Source organism: Alternaria alternata (assembly GCF_001642055.1).
Source record: "Alternaria alternata strain SRC1lrK2f unplaced genomic scaffold CC77scaffold_7, whole genome shotgun sequence".
In the NCBI taxonomy this organism is placed as follows: Eukaryota; Fungi; Ascomycota; class Dothideomycetes; order Pleosporales; family Pleosporaceae; genus Alternaria; species Alternaria alternata.
In genome coordinates this window covers 450,523-470,149 of record NW_017306196.1, presented here as the reverse complement: position 1 = coordinate 470,149, position 19,627 = coordinate 450,523, and the positions used below count along the sequence as shown (strand labels likewise).

The 19,627-nt window shown below is 51.8% G+C and overlaps 9 protein-coding genes across 9 annotated transcripts; 5 read left to right on the top strand and 4 right to left on the bottom strand.

Annotated features, from left to right (window-relative positions):
* Positions 1-641: 641 nt before the first annotated feature.
* Positions 642-2,191, top strand: CC77DRAFT_932694 (soluble quino protein glucose dehydrogenase; the record flags this gene model as incomplete). The annotated part of the gene is made up of 2 exons (XM_018534271.1): positions 642-959; positions 1,025-2,191. 2 exons carry the CDS (start codon positions 642-644, stop codon positions 2,189-2,191), a joined length of 1,485 nt encoding a protein of 494 aa, XP_018387460.1.
* Positions 2,192-2,656: 465 nt separating this feature from the next.
* CC77DRAFT_959812 (hypothetical protein) lies at positions 2,657-5,131 on the top strand. Its single transcript, XM_018535585.1, has 5 exons — positions 2,657-3,053; positions 3,107-3,392; positions 3,452-4,029; positions 4,085-4,489; positions 4,543-5,131. The coding sequence occupies exons 1-5, from the start codon at positions 2,997-2,999 to the stop codon at positions 4,633-4,635; spliced, it is 1,419 nt and encodes a 472-aa protein (XP_018387459.1). The 5' UTR covers positions 2,657-2,996; the 3' UTR covers positions 4,636-5,131.
* Positions 5,132-5,171: 40 nt separating this feature from the next.
* Positions 5,172-7,242, bottom strand: CC77DRAFT_959809 (hypothetical protein; the record flags this gene model as incomplete). The annotated part of the gene is made up of 1 exon (XM_018535584.1): positions 5,172-7,242. The coding sequence occupies one exon, from the start codon at positions 7,240-7,242 to the stop codon at positions 5,482-5,484; it is 1,761 nt and encodes a 586-aa protein (XP_018387458.1). The 3' UTR covers positions 5,172-5,481.
* Positions 7,243-8,476: 1,234 nt separating this feature from the next.
* On the bottom strand, positions 8,477-9,714 carry CC77DRAFT_1019040 (mitochondrial ribosomal protein subunit L23). Its single transcript, XM_018524740.1, has 2 exons — positions 9,513-9,714; positions 8,477-9,464 (listed from the first exon to the last, which is right to left on the bottom strand). Exons 1-2 carry the CDS (start codon positions 9,569-9,571, stop codon positions 8,858-8,860), a joined length of 666 nt encoding a protein of 221 aa, XP_018387457.1. The 5' UTR covers positions 9,572-9,714; the 3' UTR covers positions 8,477-8,857.
* Positions 9,715-10,569: 855 nt separating this feature from the next.
* Positions 10,570-13,196, top strand: CC77DRAFT_1087765 (hypothetical protein; the record flags this gene model as incomplete). Its single annotated transcript, XM_018529458.1, has 5 exons — positions 10,570-11,137; positions 11,202-11,367; positions 11,430-11,717; positions 11,767-12,612; positions 12,741-13,196. The coding sequence occupies 5 exons, from the start codon at positions 10,570-10,572 to the stop codon at positions 12,883-12,885; spliced, it is 2,013 nt and encodes a 670-aa protein (XP_018387456.1). The 3' UTR covers positions 12,886-13,196.
* A 164-nt stretch (positions 13,197-13,360) lies between these two features.
* On the bottom strand, positions 13,361-13,898 carry CC77DRAFT_1030011 (Prefoldin alpha subunit; the record flags this gene model as incomplete). The annotated part of the gene is made up of 2 exons (XM_018526556.1): positions 13,361-13,809; positions 13,865-13,898. 2 exons carry the CDS (start codon positions 13,896-13,898, stop codon positions 13,361-13,363), a joined length of 483 nt encoding a protein of 160 aa, XP_018387455.1.
* A 187-nt stretch (positions 13,899-14,085) lies between these two features.
* CC77DRAFT_932532 (Clavaminate synthase-like protein) lies at positions 14,086-15,132 on the top strand (the record flags this gene model as incomplete). Its single annotated transcript, XM_018534265.1, has 3 exons — positions 14,086-14,313; positions 14,413-15,060; positions 15,112-15,132. The coding sequence occupies 3 exons, from the start codon at positions 14,086-14,088 to the stop codon at positions 15,130-15,132; spliced, it is 897 nt and encodes a 298-aa protein (XP_018387454.1).
* Positions 15,005-17,166, bottom strand: CC77DRAFT_1093500 (hypothetical protein). The gene is made up of 2 exons (XM_018529681.1): positions 16,366-17,166; positions 15,005-16,315 (listed from the first exon to the last, which is right to left on the bottom strand). Exons 1-2 carry the CDS (start codon positions 16,992-16,994, stop codon positions 15,196-15,198), a joined length of 1,749 nt encoding a protein of 582 aa, XP_018387453.1. The 5' UTR covers positions 16,995-17,166; the 3' UTR covers positions 15,005-15,195.
* CC77DRAFT_959797 (hypothetical protein) lies at positions 17,167-18,313 on the top strand. Its single transcript, XM_018535583.1, has 2 exons — positions 17,167-17,375; positions 17,423-18,313. Exons 1-2 carry the CDS (start codon positions 17,364-17,366, stop codon positions 18,113-18,115), a joined length of 705 nt encoding a protein of 234 aa, XP_018387452.1. The 5' UTR covers positions 17,167-17,363; the 3' UTR covers positions 18,116-18,313.
* The last annotated feature ends 1,314 nt before the right edge of the window (positions 18,314-19,627 follow it).

The window sequence follows — 19,627 nt, the reverse complement described above, 5'->3', positions numbered from 1 at the left end:
TCGGCCGGCTCGGTCGTATCGGTCGTACGGTAAACAGAGCCTCCATAACCCTACTCCACAATTGCATGTCCACATCAAAACGGTCGCGCGACCTGCCTTGTGGAAACATACGATTGATGCACCAAGACCAAGGCGAGTACGAATTGGCGAGACTACAGTACTCGCCAATTACATGTGCATGTACTTGAGACTGCGATGGTTTGACAATGGGCAAATCGCAGAACCCCGCGCTTTCATTCATCCGAGGTCGATGACGATTGCCTGTCTTGGAAGGCGCAGGCCAAGCAACACCAGGGAACGACACCAAGAGAGAGGCGAATGACACCTGTACTACCTACTAGAAGAGGGGGGTGACTATATGTGCAGCGCTTTGGAGCCCTTCTCGCTGTTCCTTCTCACAAGCGGTCGGATACCCTCGTTTGTGATCAAAACAACAAACTTCCTCCAATCTCCACAACGTAAACACCGAGAGAAAGTCCTTGTTGGCTCGACTACACCCGTACCTTGCATATCGCGCCCCAACTTCCCCATTCTCGCTAACCAACCACGCATCGGACTGATCAGCCAGAAGCGGTTTTGTTGCCCAAATCAATTCTTCGTCCGAGACAGCCAACTTCTCACGTCATTCTGAGCACTTCAATATGGCGATGAAACACTTAATGGCCGTGGTGGGCCTGAGCGTATGCTCCGTTGTGCTGACGGCCAAAGCGCAATCCACCGCTGCAACAGCATGCGCAAGCCCCATTGCCCCACAGAATGGTGCTCCTTCGGTGGCGCCGGGTTTCCGTGTCGAGGTCGTGGCTAATGGGCTGAGGGATCCACGCGGCATTATTTTCGATCGGGAAGGTGGGCTGCTGGTTGTAGAACAAGAGCATGGGGTTAGTAGGCTGAGGCTGACGGGTGATGGAGCTTGCATTAGAGTTGATGGTGATGTGCAGAGTGTAGTTGAAGATGAATCTGTGAGTGTTCGCGTTGTGCGGGGCGAGACGTGACTAGAAATGGTTCTGATGACTGATTACAACAGTTGAATCATGGGATCGCATTCGCGCAGGACGGTAATACGCTTTATGCATCCTCCCACAGCAATGTCTACGCTTGGGACTACGATGCGCCACAGGGTCAGACTACATCTGAATCCCGTGATGTTGTCGAGGGCATGGGAGACGATGAGGGTCATACTACACGTACCCTACTTATGTCCCAGGCCGTTCCTGACATGCTACTCGTCTCCCGTGGTAGCGTAGGTAACATCGATCTCCAGACTCTGGATGTGACTACAGGAGTCTCAACCATTAAAGCCTTCAATGTGGGCAACATGACCGGCTCAGCATACGATCATGCGTCAAGTGGACTGTTGCTGGGTTGGGGTCTTAGAAACTCGGTGGGAGTAGCTGAGGAACCTGTCTCAGGTGGTATCTACTCTGTCGAGAACAGTGTCGACAACATCCCGCGAAGTGGACAAACCATTAATCAGAACAACCCAGGTGAGGAGCTCAACTTTCACGGTTACCTCAATGGAACCGGAAGCGATGTACAGGGTGGCAACTACGGCTATCCTTCATGCTTCACAGCATGGAATGTGTCCGAGATCCCAGACTTTGGCGGAATGACAGGTCAGCAGTTTGCCATTGGAGATCAGAACGCAACTGTGAACGACACATTCTGCGAGAATGATCGTATTGCTCCTAGGATCACGTTCGACGCTCACATGGCTCCCCTTGATATCAAGTTCAACCCCAATGGCACTGCCGCATGGATAACTATGCATGGTTCATGGAACCGTGAAGAGCCTATCGGCTACAAACTCAGCTTCGTCCAGTTTGACGGTAACGGCTCACCAGTCGCACCTGCCAACAGCACCACAGCCGCCATTGATATTGTCTCCAACCCCGACCTCTCTGCTTGCCCTGGCTCTTGTTTCCGACCCGTTGGTCTTGCGTGGGATACCCAGGGTCGCTTATTCATGAGTTCGGATTCTACGGGCGAGATTTTCGTCGTTACGAGAGAGGATGGCAGTGGTGTTGCAGATGTGAGCGAGGCGGCGGATGCTGGAAATGGTGCGAGCGCGAGCCCAACAGGATCTGGAAGTGCGCCTCAGCCGAGCGAGACTACTGGTACTGCGGTGAGAGGGGGCGTTGGGAGTGGAAGCTATTGGGCTGTTGGTGCAGCTGTAGTTGCCGCGCTGGTCTGAAGAAGACGATGAGGAGGAAGGGCACTACAATCATGTTTGTGTAGTCACAATATACACAATGCAAGGCTGTAGTCGTGCGATATGCCCCTTGTACCACTCGCTATTATATCCTGACATCAAGCAGAAACGTATACCCGATTTTCGGACATCGTACCGACCTTCAGATTGGGTTGTGTATCGTTGGCTGTACCTTCCTAGGAAGGCATGTGGAAGACGAGCAATGGCGACCGCAACCGCTCTCAGCGTCTTCGACCTCGCATTCTCATTATGCAATCATCGGCCATGCTTCCTGTATCGGCACCGTCCTGCACCGTTCGTAGCTAACCTCAACGCAATACCTCGTTGGAATCTTACCCTCCGCGTGCAAACGCATCCTAGCACAGCACCATCGTTTGCAATTCTTCGTCACCGCCGCTCTCATCACATCGCTGGGGAAGACCTCAGTTGTCCCGCCTGATCCGAACTGCTGATTATTGACGACATTCTTGGAGCTTTAAGTAAGCACATAACCCGACACAGCCGCTGGATTTGGTGTGTGGTGCTGCTCAGTTGGGCATGGTAGGCAGAGTTCCACCTTCACGTCGTTTTGCGAGGGCTGTCTACGGTTAGCTGGATCCCTGCCACCCTCACTTCTTATTCTACAATAGGAACGTACCTTTACTCGCGGCTAGTGCGGGTGACCTCTCCACCGTATATCGTCCTCACATACTGCCAGTCCTTCTTCTTCCACCAACCCGCTTCCTCTATTGCATTGGAACCTTGAATATCTCAATCTCTTGACCTCATACCAGTCATTCACATCAACATGTCTCGCCCTTTGGGTCCAACTACTGCTACGGCATTCGACTCTCTACCTATAGAAGTGTGTATCTCCGACATGCATATGAATGTACAGACGCTGACAATCTGCGGTAGCTCAACAAGGCCATCGTTCATGAACTCGACAACGACAAGGATATTGCGAATTATCGCCTGATCTGCCACTCTACAAACGATGCCATTGATGCAGACAGACTTTCCTTCTGGCGCGCTAAGTATCGCGAGAAGTATGACTTCAAGGACGGTCTTAACAATCTGCAATTATGTCGCGTGTACCAGCGTCGCTCCAAGCAGCTTAGACGAGGGATCAAATACCCCTTCTTCCATGGCATTCGCCAAGGAGAGAGACAGGTCGTCAATATGCTCAAGGATATGATCAATGGTAGGTCAAACCATACCCTCAAGAACCAAACACGAATCTCGTATGCTAACACAAAGCAGAGTCATTCCAAGGAGCTACCACAGTTGACGAGCATGGCCGTCTCCGCTGCAAGAATCACGCTCACATCCTGGACTTCATTCTCAGATCTCGCCTTCTTAACAACGACCGACGCGCCCCTGATACCCCACCCGGCGCATTGATGCACATTGATGATGGGCTTGCAGCGGTGAAGCTTATGTGCTCTCAATTTGTCTTTAACATCGAAGGTTTGGAGCACAACATCTTTGCTTTTGAGGAGTCGCAGCACGCGGTTTACCTGTCTGCATCTGCTGCTCCACTCTTCAATTACGATCACACAAAGTTGAACCTCGGCTGGATGCTACACGCCATGAGCTTCTTCCGTCATCACATGATGAACGAGAACGCCCAGACACTCTTCGACAGGATCGAAGGGCTAGACGCTACCCAGAAGCCCTCAGCATGGCGAGAACAGCTTAAAAATGGTGTTCAGCCGCTGAGCAAGTACTGGAAGGGCACATACTCATTTCTTGATAACTCTGAGGTCCAGAAGCTGCGACGACAAGGTCCAGGAAAGCAAGTGTATATCGACAAGAACGTTGACGAAGGCAAAATCCAGGTACGCTATTCTCGAAGTCTTCGGAGCCGTGCCTACATTCACTGATCACATGCAGTCTCTCGAGCTCGTTTTCGCAGAAGATAGTGTCCTGCCCGATGGTCGCCGGCTACCATGGCCCTCCGTTTTTGAAGACCGTCTCCGCTCGCTTACGAACGACACTGGCAAGCAAGGCGTCACAACTCAAGGCCGGAGTCTAGCTAAGTCTACCGCATCCAGCATTCAGTTTGAGGGCAAGGGCGAGGACCTTGACGACGAATACATGGCTCTTGGATGGCTCAACATTCTGCCTCCTCAAGGTGGTATCCCTGGCTGGCAACGCATCACCTTCATGAAGCACTTCACCCAGGACTACAACAACCTAAACGAGGACAATCTTTGGGCATATGAGGGCGTTGTTTTGCCAGGTGGCCGGATCATTCTGGGTCGATGGTGGTTTGCTTCGGAGCAGGGTCATCGTAACGTAAGTGGCCCCATGGTGGATTCCATCATCTGACGCATACTGACTATTTGTAGCTAGAGTACAACGGACCTTTCATCTTGTGGGCGGTCGATGAACCCGACATGGAGGATAACGACAGTGATAACTGCAGCGACGAAGGTCTCTGAAGCACATGACTGCGGCAACGAAGGGTTTTTGGAGCCCCATCTCAAATCTCATGTCTGCTTTTCACATCTTTTGATTATCTATTTTACCTTTCCTAACATACCCTGGCGTTTAAAGCATGGCGATGTACTCATGAAAACTTAGTCTATCTGGAGGCATGGAGGCCTGGGGTTCCCTGTGCTTTGTTAGTTTTGGCATCACATATCATATAGTTACCTGGTCATGGTATTCGTAGAATTGGACACTGTGCCCATGTCTGAGTCCAAAGTTTATCCCAAAAAGGTTTATGCTCGATCCTATCGTCCTACAGATCCACAAGGTTCGGTATCATGAAAAGTAAACGACGAACCAACTACTATTACAGTTACTCACCATGGCTTTGAATGGGATCGACGTTGGATGTTATGCTGAAGCATATGTCTATTTAACCACAATTTTCGGCAACAGTACATCAAAGGCCTCGGAATAAAAAGGTGAGAAATCTGATGTAAAAAGACCATTTTGCATTTCATATCTATCCTGAGTTCATAAGTCATGTCGTGAATCATTCATTTCCGAGCCAGAAGACCCGACGTCGCATTAACCCAATGTGCTCTTCTTTTCTCCCCCAAGACCAAGAAGATGCCATCTATCCATCCATTCGCTACCATGATCATCGTTCGTCAAAAGACCAAAGTGTGTAAAAGAATGGAGTTGCTAAAAAGAAGAACAATGACATTCGCTTCCTCCAAGCCTCGCGAAAGAAAAAGGTATTTAACAATACTTTCTAGACAACCGCGACAGTACAATTAACCAGAAGACCGTTTCGAAAAGGTGTAAGGAAACAGGGGTGATGGTCGGGTAAGCATCTAATACCTCGCACCCATGGGTGGCGGTGGCACAGAGCTACCGTAAGGATTCGCATCCGCGTAGGACGTAGGATAAGGCTGGTTGGCAGCTACAGGATATGCGTACGGATTAGCGGCTGCTCCATTCATATTGGCTCCCAGAGCATTTAGACGGGCTTCTTTCTCGCGTCGTTCACGCTGCTTTCTCCTCTTGCGGCGGCGCGTCTCAAGTTCCTTGACGCTGTGGCGTTGCTCGTTCATCTCTTTCCACTCGGAGTAGGCTGACTTGATACCGAGGGCAGCGATACCCACGGCAGCAGCATCTTGGAGCATGTTCTTGGACTTGCGTTTGCGCGCTTCTTCGGGTGACATTTCGCCCTCGCCGACGAGCTTGCGACGGTTCTCCGAGGCAACCATGGAAGAATAGACTCCATGCGCCGCGTGGATGGTGGCCACAGTGGCTAGACCCGCAGTAAGGAGTTCCTTACCTCGTAGCTTCTTGCGCTTCTCCTCCATGTCGGTGGACGATTCGGAATCGCTGCTAGCGTCCCATCGACCCCGATCTGCTCCTCCACCCTGTGCTGTCAAAGCACCGGCGCCTGCCCCACCGGCGGCGGCTAGTCTGCGATCTGGGTTAGTCCTGGAAGGGGCTTCGGAATACTGGTCGTCCATACCGCGGCCTCGGCTGTACGAGCGGCGGTTGCCCCTACGTGAGGGCACATAGCTGTCGGCGCTGGAAGAGCGGGATCGCTCCTTTCGGGAACGAGACTTGGATCGCACACGGTCGTATAGAGCCTTGCCTGCTGCGAGCACAGCACCGGTACCAGCTACCTTGGCGAGACCGTTGTTTCCTCCCTCGCTGGAATGGGAGCGCGAGCGGCCGCGAGAGCGCGAACGTCCGAAGATGGACCTGGACCTGGACCTGGCACGAGAGCGGGAGCGAGACCTGGAGTCGTCACGACCACGAGGAGCACGGGAGCGGGAGCGAGAGCCGTTGGCTAGACGAGAAGCGACAAGACCACCCAGAGCGGACTCGGCGACGTGTCTCTTCTCGTGCTTGCCAGGGTCTCTGTCGATGAGACCATCGATACCAGCAGCACCGAGAGCAGCAGTTGCGACACGTTGGCCCTTGGCACCAGTCCATGGACCGGCTTCCTTGCGGCTGCGGAAGGCTTCGACAGCACCGGCGACGATGGCGGCTTTGGCGGCTTGCTCCCACTTCTCAGACTTGCGTCCTCCTCGGCTGCGGCTGCGAGAACGCGAGCCGTAGCGGCTGCTTCGGCGGTCGCGGTCGTCGTAGTATCCGTATCGGTCGCTGTCGTAGCCACGGTCGTCTCGACGAGGACGGGAGCGTGATCGGTCGCGGCCGCCTCCAGTGACTGCGCCGATGATACCGCCTAGGCCTGCAGACTCGCCAAAGTCCTTGACCTTGTCGACGATGGACTTGCGGCGCTGCATGTTGGGGCGCTCAGAGTACTCGGAACGGTCATCGTAGTCGCGGTCACGTCGACGGGGGCGGTCATAGTAGTCGTCATCGTAGCCACGGTTCACTGAGCGGGTGCGACGGGGCGGCGCATACTCCTCGCGGTACTTGGTTTGCCTATACTCGGCACCGGGAGGGAAGTCGCGGGGGATTTCCTCGATGCTGTCCTCGCGCGCTGCGGGGCGGTAGACGAGATCTCGTGCCCCGCCTCCGCGACCGCCGCGCTCAATGTACGTCGTCTCGGTGACGTACTCAGGCTCCCGCGTACGGTGCCGTGGTGCGTAGCTGTACTCAGACATGGTGATGGTGCTCTATACCCGCCGTGGGCGATGTTGGCTCTCCAGGGTCCAGCAGCAGGAAGCGTCGTATCCGGGTCCGGTGTTCTGCGCAAGGCTTGGTTAGCGGGCGCACGAAGGCGACGAGCAGGGCGGCGCCTTGGACATACCAAATAGTCTCTTTGGTCAGATAGACTTTACTTGGCTAGTAAGCGCAAGTTTGATAGTTGGAGGGCTGTCGCAACGAAGAACAAGGTGCCTGCGAAGTAACGGGACAAGGTGGGTAGGGGAATGGGGTGTCGAGCGTCGCAGGGCACCGGCAGGCAGTGGTATTTAACAGGATGATCGACTCGGAAGGTCCAGGGCTGATGACTGTCCGTTTGGCTTGGGTCCCAAGGATCTATCTCGGTGCAGGTGGGGTGGCGTAGATGTTACCGTTTGCTTGAGGCTGGGGTGGGCGTCAGTCTTGAGAGCGCAAAGCGGCAACAGCGTGCCTATGATGTCACTTGTTGGGTTGCCCACAGCCAAGGCCAAACTTTCTTCTACCAGCTGCTGCGCCCAACGAGAAGACAGTCTCAAACGGGGTTTAGGTCAACTGATTTGCGCAGCTTTTCTGACCGGCATCCCTCACCGACGGACGACTTGGGTGCTTTTCGCTGCGAACATGTTGCTCGCCATAGCCCCTCTCCGGCTGCCTCCGAATCTTGACCGGTGCCTCACTTTCGTCCATCTTACGTTGCGACGACGGCTTTCTGACAGCTGTCGCATCGTCTCCCCATTCGCCTCATGGCTGCATCTCCCACTCCACATGTCTCGCTGCTTCTAAGCCATGATTCCAAGTTTCTGTCCTGCACCCTGTCCACTCGGCAGCATTCAGGGCTTGATGACGAAGCCCGGTGCCATTGTGTGTAGGGGTGCTATGTACAGAACGCCACGTGAGTCATCAGCTATTGGCCGATACCCGTGGTAGGTACATGGAACTCCAGCGAACATGCGAGGATACACCTGCCAGTCTGTGGCCTGACACTTTGACGTTGGCCCAAACCCTGGAAGGACCGGGTAGTACCTGACAATCTTCAAAAAGATGCCCAACTACATGTTTTTCCTTCCTTGTTTGTTTGCTTCATGTTTTATTGAGGAGTCGATGACGATATGCCTTCAACGCGTGAACCCGTGTTTGGTCGCTAGAAATTGTGGCGCATGCCAATACGAGTGTTTGGGGCATGGTAGCTGCATTGCTTTATCTCAGCAGCAACAACAGCCTCTCTAACTTTTTGCAATTTCTGAAGTATGGACCACGTACTAGACTAGATCGTACATGTTTCGGATTTTCCATGTCAAGTTGGTCACCAGATCTGAATCACACCACTGTAGTCCCCTTCCATGATATCTCTGGGAACAAGGCAACGAAGACTGGACAAAGCAAAGACATGATACCATATAGCCTCACGACATCTTCCAAGAACGAGCTGTAGGCATGAAGACACTCCCCAACTGGGTCGAATCGGAAGTTTCTCAGAGTACTTTGCTCCATCATGTTGTACCACACATGTCATCACACGTATTGCAAAGTATTGGTGATTCTTGCTCCATCCTGATGAATATAGTACAAGCATATATACACGACGCAAGATCAACCTCAAACCTTGATCGCATACCGCCTAGGCTTATCGCTTTCCACGGCCTTCCCTGTCCGTTCCTTCGCCCACAACTTTAGTCTTGACATACGCTGTAGATTTGCCTCTTCCTGCTCTCTGAGCTTTTCTGCTTCCAACTCTTCTGCTGTGAGCTCTACAGACATTGCCTTCTTCTTCTGTATCTCGGGATCCGGCCGCGAGACTTTCTTGTCGAGCAACTTCTTGACCTGCTCTCGTAGCGTCCTGGCTGCCTCTCTTGCTTCGGCCATGTCTCCAGCTCCATTCTGGCTGGCCGCCTGCTTAATCTCTTCTCTCCTCTCTCGTTGGCCCCATGGCTCTAGGTCGGGAACCTCTGGCCAGACGAATGGCTGCTCCAACTCTACCGTCATGTACTTCTTCGAGTCCTCACGGAACCAATGCCGTGGCTGTTCGCGCGTATCGCGTACAGGCATTTGCTTTACGTACGATCTGATGTTGAAGCATTTGACGTTGTAGGCGTGGTAGAGGTAATCGCGAAGGTCGTACTTTGAGAAGTCGAGCGGGACGAGGAAGCGGGCATGATACGGGGAAAGGTTTGGTGTACGAAGGAGTGCGACTGTGAATTTAGGACTGAATTGTGTTAGTCCTGAGCATAAACGATGTAGCGTAGTGGCCTACAGGTATATCTTCTTGCTCCCAAAGGCTATCAGTTTTTTTGTGATGGGTACGGCGTTCATGGCGATGGGTTGCGATAGAGTCCAGCAAATATGATGAGGTGCTTTCTAGGGAATCAAATGGCGCACGAGCAATGGGTACGGCGGCTTCGAGAAGTGCAATGCGCGACGATGCCGCGTGATTCGACTTCTAGTGGTAACTTTGGTGATGCTCAGAAAATGGATCGGAGGTCGCTCCGCCTAACACCGAGCCCCGCCAAGCCTTTCCCCAACCTCTGTGCCTCTGTGACAATGCACAGCGACTCTTTGCCATCCTGATTTGACGTCTTGTGCCTCCTATCTACAACCTCTCATCTGCATATGGAACCTCTATGTAAACGATATTCACGATCTCCTCGCGTGATACTCGGCAGATCAGGTCACATGTGTGGGCAAACTAACAGCTTCGCTCGACGAATCTCAGCTGCATCGAAGGTCTGTCTGCTCATAGTTGTGATGAATTGTCACATACTCGCACTCTCGAGTGACATGTATTAGACTGGAATATATCCGGTGTTGCTGGTGGCGTCCACGTGGTCAGTGCCCTTGAGTAGGTACCTAGGTAAAGCAGACAGTTTGCTTTCGTCGAATGCCGCCTTAGGCGACAGTGTTCTCAAATAAACGGCGCTCCCTCTCACTCGAGTCAATAGGTCACCCGAATTCTTGACACCATGAACCTTTGTATCCCATCTTTCCGTTCTCTGCACGTTGAGCCCCCACAAATCTGATTGATACCTCTTCTTTGCTCCTTGACTAATACAACAAGCTTTATGCGTTGTTGCACACAACTCCTTCATATCACTGGAATGCAGCGTGCTCTTAAGCGTGCTTCTACCAATTGGCTACACTTACGGCAGGAGTGGACGTGTCCAAGCGTCACTGCGTGTCTGCTCCTTCCAACCCGGGTTCACCTCGACCTATCCTTGCAGATGAGCACCACGGTACTGCCCAAACACTCCTCTTCCCGACGCCATTACTTTGACACTGCTTCTGATACGCCACACAACCAAGAGTCTACAATCATGAACCCAGGCGAAAGTGGCCCGGCTCCTAGGCCAAAGCCAAACAAAACCATATTAGTGCCTCAAGAGTTCCGTCGTCCCACTCATGCCAGAGAGTGCGACAACATCGTCAACGAGGTTAAGGTCAGAACTGGTTGTGCAGTCATTCCGCAATGGGATGATGGGAGGATCTACCAGTTCGGCATCGCTGGAGGAGGCGCAGGACTGGAAAAGGCGGTCCGATATATCAATCAGTGGATTTCCAACGCGCACGTCAAATCGAAAGATTCCTCAGCGTGGGCAAAGATGCCGGCTTTCGATCCGAACAAGTGGTACTACGAGCAAATTGAAGAAATGGAGCGACAACGCAAAGAGGCGTTCAGAGGAACAGCGCCCAAAGTGTCAGAAGGCGGAACACCGCTACAGTGCTTAACCATACATTGGCCAGAGGATCTGATCAATCTGAACATAACTCCTCGCGATGTCTTCGGCAACAAGTTGGAAAAGCTGGATGCTATCCGGACTTACGACGAGGTTTTCATATCGATTCTCTCTGCTCAGGGCGATATCGGGCAGATAGAGATACAAGGTGCGTTTTGGATATATAGTATTCATATAAGCCTTACGCTGACTTCTCACTCTCGTCTTCGAAGCGGTAGACATAGCGAACATAGAAGCAGCCGAGGCGCATCTCAAGACGATGATTGACAAAGTCAAAGCTGAAGAGATGGGACAACATCATACGCTCAACATGATCCTTGATGATCAAGAGGGGATGGAAGTCGAGCTGAAAAAGGCTGACACTTGGTGGCCGAACCTGTGCGTAGATTGCCGGTATCAATTGTGTCAGATATGAACTAACTTCGTGTACTTAACTCTAGACAAGACCGAGTCGTACCCCACCTCCTTCCCAATAATATGATGGACCCTCCTGGACGTTTTCGCGGTGCTTTCATGCACTCCAAGCAGCTCTCGAAGATCCAGCGTTCTGTTCAATTAGCTCTTGACGCCGTGCGTCACAAGAAAGGCGCTTACGATATGACCATCTGTCTAGGGTCTCTAGCACTGAATTCGAGGCATATCAGAGAGAATGAAATTGGCAAAAAGTACAGCAAGGATGTCTTCTTAAAGTCGATCAATGGATCGGTGGGCCTTGAAGTAAAGAAGTGGCAAGTCAAGACCTTTATAAGAGTATCATGACGGTAGCTAACAGAACAGGCTTGTCGACGATGTATTGGGCTGCCAGATACTGAAGTCTTTCTTCACGGCTGACGACTTCCTCGAACCTACAAAGTCTTCAGACTATTTCGGCTATATGCCCAAATCTCTTCAAGGAACCCGCCCTATGTTCCGAGGAACATGGGTGTTCGCAGATCCCAGCATTGCTACTGCTCATCCGCCTCAGGCTACAGCTACCCGCCATCCCGGTCGACCCAATCCATCCTACCAAAAGCCTGCTGCTACCGCGAGTTCGACACCAGTACCGGCGGTACAGTCCAGCCTTATCGTGGTTCGAGTTGATTGGACGGACGACGAAGAAGGGTTGTACGAGAAGACCACTACACGATTCTACAGGACAGAACAAGGTAAACTAGGTCCAACGAAGAATATGGACATCAACCTGCTTGAGTTAGGAGAGAGCCAAGGATGGCACTTTGCCCTCGAATCATTGACCCCCGTGGCATCAAAAAGCATTTCGCCTGTGATAACTGGTTTCGCCGAGCGAGTTAAGATGAGGCCCAACCATGACCATCGTTCCAGTGAAAGCTTCGCTGAGTGGGAGCAGACACCGACTGTCAAGAAGTATCTGCGCACTGGTCGTTTAGATACTATCTACTCTTTCGGAATTAAGCAAACATGCTACAAAGTTGAGGTCACCGGCATGTGGTACCCGGGACAGAAGCTACCTGTCTGGGGTCTCTCTATTCGTCATCTAGAATGGGCGACTCATCTCGCAGAGCTCGAGCGACTGCCTATTGGTCGCGAGGCTGACTGGGGTAATACCATCGCTGCCTTCTTACCAGACGACGGACATTCAGATTGTTCTAGTGCCACCGAGCGTAAGTACAGAATTCATTTGACTACCTTCAGGGTGACTTTTCGCGTCAGGTTTCTGTCTTATAACTAACGATGTATTGATCAGGTTCTTGGATGACGGAAACGTTACCGAAAGATGAAGACTTCGGAATAAGAGACCTCAATCTGGGCTCTGGTGTCGAAGCACCACCACCACGCGACGGTATCCGCATCCTTATGGACAAGCTACTTCAGCTCTCAGCTATCGTCAGCTCAGTCACCGAGACTTCCGCGGCGATGGCGGGAAGGAGCTCGAGCTAGGCGCCTGCAATGACGTGGGTGGTCTTTCGCGGTACGCGCTAGATTTAGGTTGGAGGTCATATTGCTGTCGTGAGTGGTTGTGTCGTGCGACTGGGGTTGACGTAAGTGTCGCGGCTCGTTTACCATATTTTGGAGCGAGAGGCGACATGGGAGGTGTCTCTATTCAAATAACAGGGAAGCGATGGATCTGCACACGGAATACGCATACAGTATGTCTGCATGTCCTCTTAATATTCAATAGCCCAAAGAAATCCGAGGTGATCTGAAAGGGCGGTGGGTCTAGGAGTCAAGTCTTATATAGAACCATGTCAACAGCATGATATCTGACTTTATTCCTGGCCCTTGCTATTTCGTTCTCCACTTTCGAAGATGTGTCTGATCCTCCAGCTTTGCTCCTGCTCGTGTCAACACAGCTTGACCAGCAGCAATGGCAGTCCTTCCACAAGCTAATCCTTCAATGTTCTTTGTTGATACTTCAGCTGCCTTGCTCCTCACCCTTGCCTTCCTGTGCGTTCATGACCTTGAGCCTAATAACCTCCTCGACGACTCTAACATTCTGCGCTTTGCCCTGTACAACACCCTCCAAGTCCTTCAAGCTGTCACCCAGATCCTTGACCTTGCGCTCATAGAAGTCCTTTGCGCTAGCAATATCTTTCTCTACAAAGAAGCCTGTGCCTACATCCACCAGCACATGTTCATGATCCGTGAGTTTCCCCGGTACGTATAACGAGGATGTCAAGGGGACGAGAAGCGGTTTCGAAACGGTCGCTGGTGTGAGACCCGTTGAAATGGAGGTCAGGCAGTCGCGGAACTTGGATTGCGCGGTGCGTAGCGATTGGAACGAATTTGAGAGGTGGGTGAGCTCGGCATCGAGTTGGGTTTTTAGTTCTTGGAGGCGGGGGACAGGGAGGGATGTAATTTCGACTGCGAGGTGGAATTAGCACGATGCGCGATGGATTGGCGTTTGGCTGCTATTTACTTTGACCAGGCTGTGCGCCTTGAGCTTGTGCCATGTTGGTGACGCGTGGGCTGATGGGTGTCGAGCTTCCGGGTGTTTGTGACGATGTAAACTTTAGGATGGGAAGGTTTTGGCGGGGCGGCGAGCTGCTCGTGTGGGGTACGGTAACGTGAGAGCGTGTCAAGCTTCTGGGCAAGTCGCATCCACGTAATCTATCATACCTCACCATATTTCAGTCCTCTATGCCGAAGCCGGGCCCTCTTCTTCCTCGCCACTGGATTCGCAGGCGTGATTTAATGCCGGTACGCAATACGCGTTTCCGAGTCTTACAAAACGAACAATACTTGGACAAGAAGAAGCAGCTCAGCATAACCAATTTCAAATCCGACTATCCCGCCGTCTTCAAAAAAGCTTTCCTGGATATACCCGCAATTGAAAAGTGGTTTCAGAAACTCAGTGAGCGGCCAGAGGTGCTCACAGGTGAACAACACCTAAAACAACACGATCAACGCAAACAACACCAACAACGCAAACTTGATGCACTCCACAAAACGTTCAGATATCCTCAGGAGCTGAATACAGCATATCTGGAGCAGTATGGCAATGCAATTGTGCCGTTGGAATTGACCCGTGTTTCCACCAACGGCAGCGCTCGAAACCAAACTTTCGAGCGCTTCGAAGCACCGCTATCCCTCCTTTTACAGCATATGAGTGCTGCTGAGACGCAAGACACCAGTTTGTACCTCGCGCAACACTCGCTAGCTGATCTCCCAGCGCCGCTGCAAGAAGACCTCCCCACGCCCTCGCTCTTCCTACCGCACCTCAAGGCCCGTGGCGATATCTATGCGTCAAGTCTCTGGATGGGTAGACCGCCTACGCGCACGCCGCTACACCGCGACCCGAATCCAAATATCTTCGTACAACTGGCAGGCAAGAAGACGATTAGACTTATGAAGCCTGAGGTAGGCAGGGGTGTATATGAGATTGTAAGACAGAAAGTACATGGGGCTGGCGGAGACGCGAATATGAGGGGAGAGGAGATGATGCAAGGAGGAGAAATGGAGGGCTTAGAAGATGCAGTGTGGAATGACGACCCCGAGGTAAAAATGGCTGACGCAACCGGCGTAGAAACAACTCTGAGGAGTGGAGATGCGCTCTACATTCCTCATGGATGGTGGCATGCTGTTAGGGGGATTGGAAGGGGCGCAAATGCTTCGGTAAGTGCAGTATAAGATCTTTTCTGAATATGTCGCTTAATCGTTGTCTAGGTCAACTGGTGGTTCCGCTGAACGAAGCTTCATCGAAATCGCACTCTTTGAGAATCTGATAGAGTGTTTGAGGATATTGAGCCGTCACGACTTAATTTCCACCCTCACGGTAGCCTCCGAGCCGTCAACCCATGTTCCAATCGACCTCGTGCCGGGCACAATCTCCACCTCCCTCATGACACGCTCCATACCCATCTCCGCCTCGCTGTCCTCCGAGTCCCAGTCGTCGTCTACAATATCTGTCGGTGATTTCCGTACCGACATCCAATCGCCGGTCTCCCATGTCAATTTGCACGCCATGGGCTTGATTTTGAAGTGTTTTCCAACGATACCAAGCACCGTGTACGCGGTACTACTCATGGGTATTTCCGTCTCGAAAGTTGTATCCGTAGCTGCCGCGAGGTAGAACTTGATGCGGAGCAACCGGGCAGCAAGCGAGTTTGGGTTTACGGCATTAGCAGAGCGCTGCACATCTGGCTCGCCATACTCTTCACACAACCATTTGTACCGCGGATGGCTTTTCAGTATCTGCTCTCGCTGGCTCTCAGGTGCGAACTGCACCTCCTTGGCGATCATGGACAGATAATACGACTCTGCATTCAGCCGTTCTTTCTCGTGGATGGGACTGTGGTTTAGCGTCTTGAGCTGTCCCAGTCGCGCTAGTGTAAGCATATACCCATCATCTGCCGTCAAGCTCCTTCCATCTGGTGCTTGCAAAGACTGATATAATGGGTTTTGCGACACGCGTAGGCTTTGGAGACCAGGAAAGACGTACACGAGTTGCTCGATGAAAGCCCATGTTGAAATTTCATTGAACGAAAGATCCACTTCTCGTACCGTACTTGGGAAGATGGACATCGACGCGTCTGAGCTAGTTATCTCGGAGATTTTGTTCGATTTGAGGATTAGGCGACGCAGATTGGGCAGCGTTACCAGACATGCTAGCGATGATAGACATGTGATGTGGTTGTCTTCAAGTGTCAGATCGGTGATAGTGGGGTTGAGGGCATGCTGAGTGAGGCCTGTATAGAGGTTGCTGGAGGCGGAAAATGTGGTGACAGCTGGGAAGAGGTGGGTCAGGAGGGCGAGATCTGCCCAGGGAAGGAGATTATCTTCTAGTTTTAGGGAGGTGATGCCTTTGAAGGCCTGGAGACAGCGTTCTCGCTCTTCTCCAGATAGGGAAGTGTCGCGGAGTCGTATACCACTGCGCGGTTATTAGTATATATAGGAAGGGACTGTGTGTGGATGACTTACTCGACCCTCAAGCTTCTCAATCCAGGTAGTTGCTCACAGATTGCAGCTACTTCTCTCCATTCTTCAAAAAGATTTCTACTCAGATCAAGCTCAATAGCTTTTGGACATGCTTCCCTCACATCATTCTTCTCTCCTCCTCTTAACCATTCATCTTGACGTGCTTCGGGTCGATACATGCATAACCCATCCAGGATGATAATCTTCAACTCCGAGAGCTGAGCCAACTGCCTCCGGATTTTGTCGAACCCAATCTCCTCAGCTGGTTTACCATTAAAGTGCACAGGTTTCAGCTGTGGAGGTTGATGATTGAAAACCACATGTACATCTGGATCTTGGAAATCCTCCGTAACAGCTTCAGACGCATATTTTGACTTTAATGCTTGAACAAAGGTGCGTGGTGGATCTGGTTTGCGGGTAGGACGGATGAAGGATGCGGATGTTGGTGACGGGTTCAAGCATGTGAAGTATCGTGTGCCATTATGTTCGCCGGAGTGTTTTCCTCGAGTTGGTTCGTCCCATTCCACGCCGAGCCATTCGCCTTTAGTTCCTTCGACAGTGCCGTAGTAGCGGACGGTACAGAGGCGGGCGTCGAAGCAGAGGCGCTTTCCTATGTAGATATTGGTTGCCATGATTGGCTAAGTCGTAGTAATTTTCCTTCTCCTTTGGCTAGTATAGCCGGTGAGCAGATTTCTTGAGTTTACTTCACCAGTATTATTGTCAGACTCCCCCAGAAGAGCGTGGAACCGGCTTCCTAATGCGAGGGTGAGCGTTGTATGGTGAATGTGTTAAGGCAGCTGCGCACGTGATTATGGAGGTGACAGGGATTAGGTATCGTAGCACTAGCGTCGCACGCCTCCAGAAGTTCTGTCGCGCGACATCACTCCAACACGCCTACGTCTACGCGGCTCCACACTTCACCATAGCCTACGTAAAAGTCATATTCACCTCAGTCTGATCGCGAGAAAGATTGACATAGTAGATCGTACAGGTTCTCCAAGATGGATTACCAGGTACGTTTCTCGTCGCGACATTTAAGAACAGCTACTAACTTCTACAGAATCGCGCAGGCTCCAAATTCGGAGGCGGCGGCGTCGCATCACAGTCGGCAACCAATGCCGACCGACGAGAGCGTCTCCGAAAGCTCGCGCTTGAGACCATCGACCTCGACAAGGACCCGTACTTCTTCAAGAACCACGTCGGAAGCTTCGAATGTCGTCTCTGTTTGACAGTCCACCAGAACGATGGCTCATATCTCGCGCATACGCAAGGAAGGAAGCACCAGACAAACCTGGCACGTCGTGCGGCGAAAGAACAGAGAGAAGGCAAGAGGGACGACGTGGGCCAGCAAGGACTTCTGGCTGGTGTGCTGCCCAAGAAGAACATTATCAAGATTGGCCGCCCTGGTTACCGTATCACCAAAGTACGCGATCCGAACACACGCCAGAATGGGTTGCTTTTCCAGTTCCAGTTCCCGGACCTCACACCCGGCATCACACCCAAGGTCCGCGTCATGAGCGCCTACGAACAGAAGGTGGAAGAGCCGGATCCAAACTACCAGTACTTGATTGTTGCTGGAGAGCCCTATGAGACAGTCGCGGTCAAGCTACAATCGCGCGACATCGATAGAAGGGAGGGCAAGTTCTGGTTCTGGTTCGACGAGGATGCCAAGGAATTCTGGTGTCAGATCCTCTTCAAGACTGAGCGTGACGAACGCTTCAGCGCAGTGCCAGGTCTCGCCCCTGGAAGGTAGTGGCTTTCTTAAAGGTCGGTTGTTTTCAGTACTTTCATTACCTCATGCAAATCAACTTCCCAGGCGTAATGGCGCATTCATTCGGGAACATCACGACTACGTTTTAGGAGCTCATGTCGGTGTAGGTAGTCCCGATACAAAATATTGGATAATACAAGTCCAACGTGACCAAACAAGCTCTTGCTACTTGTAGCCCGGTCTTAAGAAAGGTTTCAGTCTTAAAAGTGTTCTTTCAAAAGTTGCGCGTCCAGCTATGCAACCACATCGCGATGCGCTGGACACGAGAATTCTGTGCCAAGTTTCCGCACGGTGGCTTGCTACTAGCACTCATGACTTACTCCAGATAAGAATCGATGTGAGTTGAACTTTCGCCGGGCTCAGGGTGTACGAGGTACGCCTGCTCAATTATCGATGCTCACATGGCAAGAGCGATTTCGCCTTGCGTCTGTGCGCCTTCCTCACTCGACGTCCGAACCGGACGTCTTCAACAGCATCTGATTCACCAGCGTTACCTCCTCACCGTCTTTCTCGCTTCTGCATTCAACCGACCACATCTCTCCGTTAGTCCGCCACTACTTCAATTTCAAATTGTCTCCTCAGCTAAAACCTTGATCTGTTTGCCGTCTGCGGACAACTAACCCTTGCGGTACTCTATTACACTGCTTCAGCGACGGGCTTATCACGCAGGCCAAGAAGCATAGACTTCTAGGCTGTTGCTGTTGAATGTTGCAGTAGCGTGCAGGTGTTGGTGTTTTCGCCTCTCTTTGGTTTTATTCAATCAAGGCATGTTTCGATGGAGCATGACAGTGTTTTCCAGGAAGGCTACTAGAGTGCTCACTTAAATGCTGCAGCTCTTTGCTTCTAGCCGCGCTTGTTGAAGCCGATTATGGAAGGTCGCCAAGCAGGCATCGAAGCCTAAGGGCTTTTGCTGCCGAGGATACCGCATCATAAACTCCTTTGGACGGCTCTAATTCAGTACAAGACCCTTTGTACAATGCATTACTGGGCAATCCAAACTGCCAGGCTAGGCTAGGCTGTGTTGAGTGGACTCCATCTTCGAACGCATCGTACGAGGGTCCCTTGAACGCTGTTCGCGAGGCAGATGTAGCTGGCATCAAGGGTGTATGGCACACAACAGCATAACATAAATTCCAGCTAGATGGATGTGTGGAACTCTCTTCACCGCATTTCTCACTCACATTTGCCCCAGCATACCTAACATTGTGAGTGGAGACAGCAATTCCACGAGTCTCATTCTCCTCATGTATGGTCAAATGCATACGCGGGTCTTCTTTAGGTCCCACCGATTCGAATGCGGCACTGAATATCTATCTAACTTAAGGCGGTAGGCGTGCATTTAGCAAGCTCAACAGAGATCACATTCTACATCGACTCATCTTCGGGTTGTTTTCAGTATCATCTGATGCCCATGGATGGATAAATACGATAACGGCCCTGGTCTTTTCAAGCCGTCGGCGTAACTGGTAGCACCTGACCGTCTCTTCGTCGAAC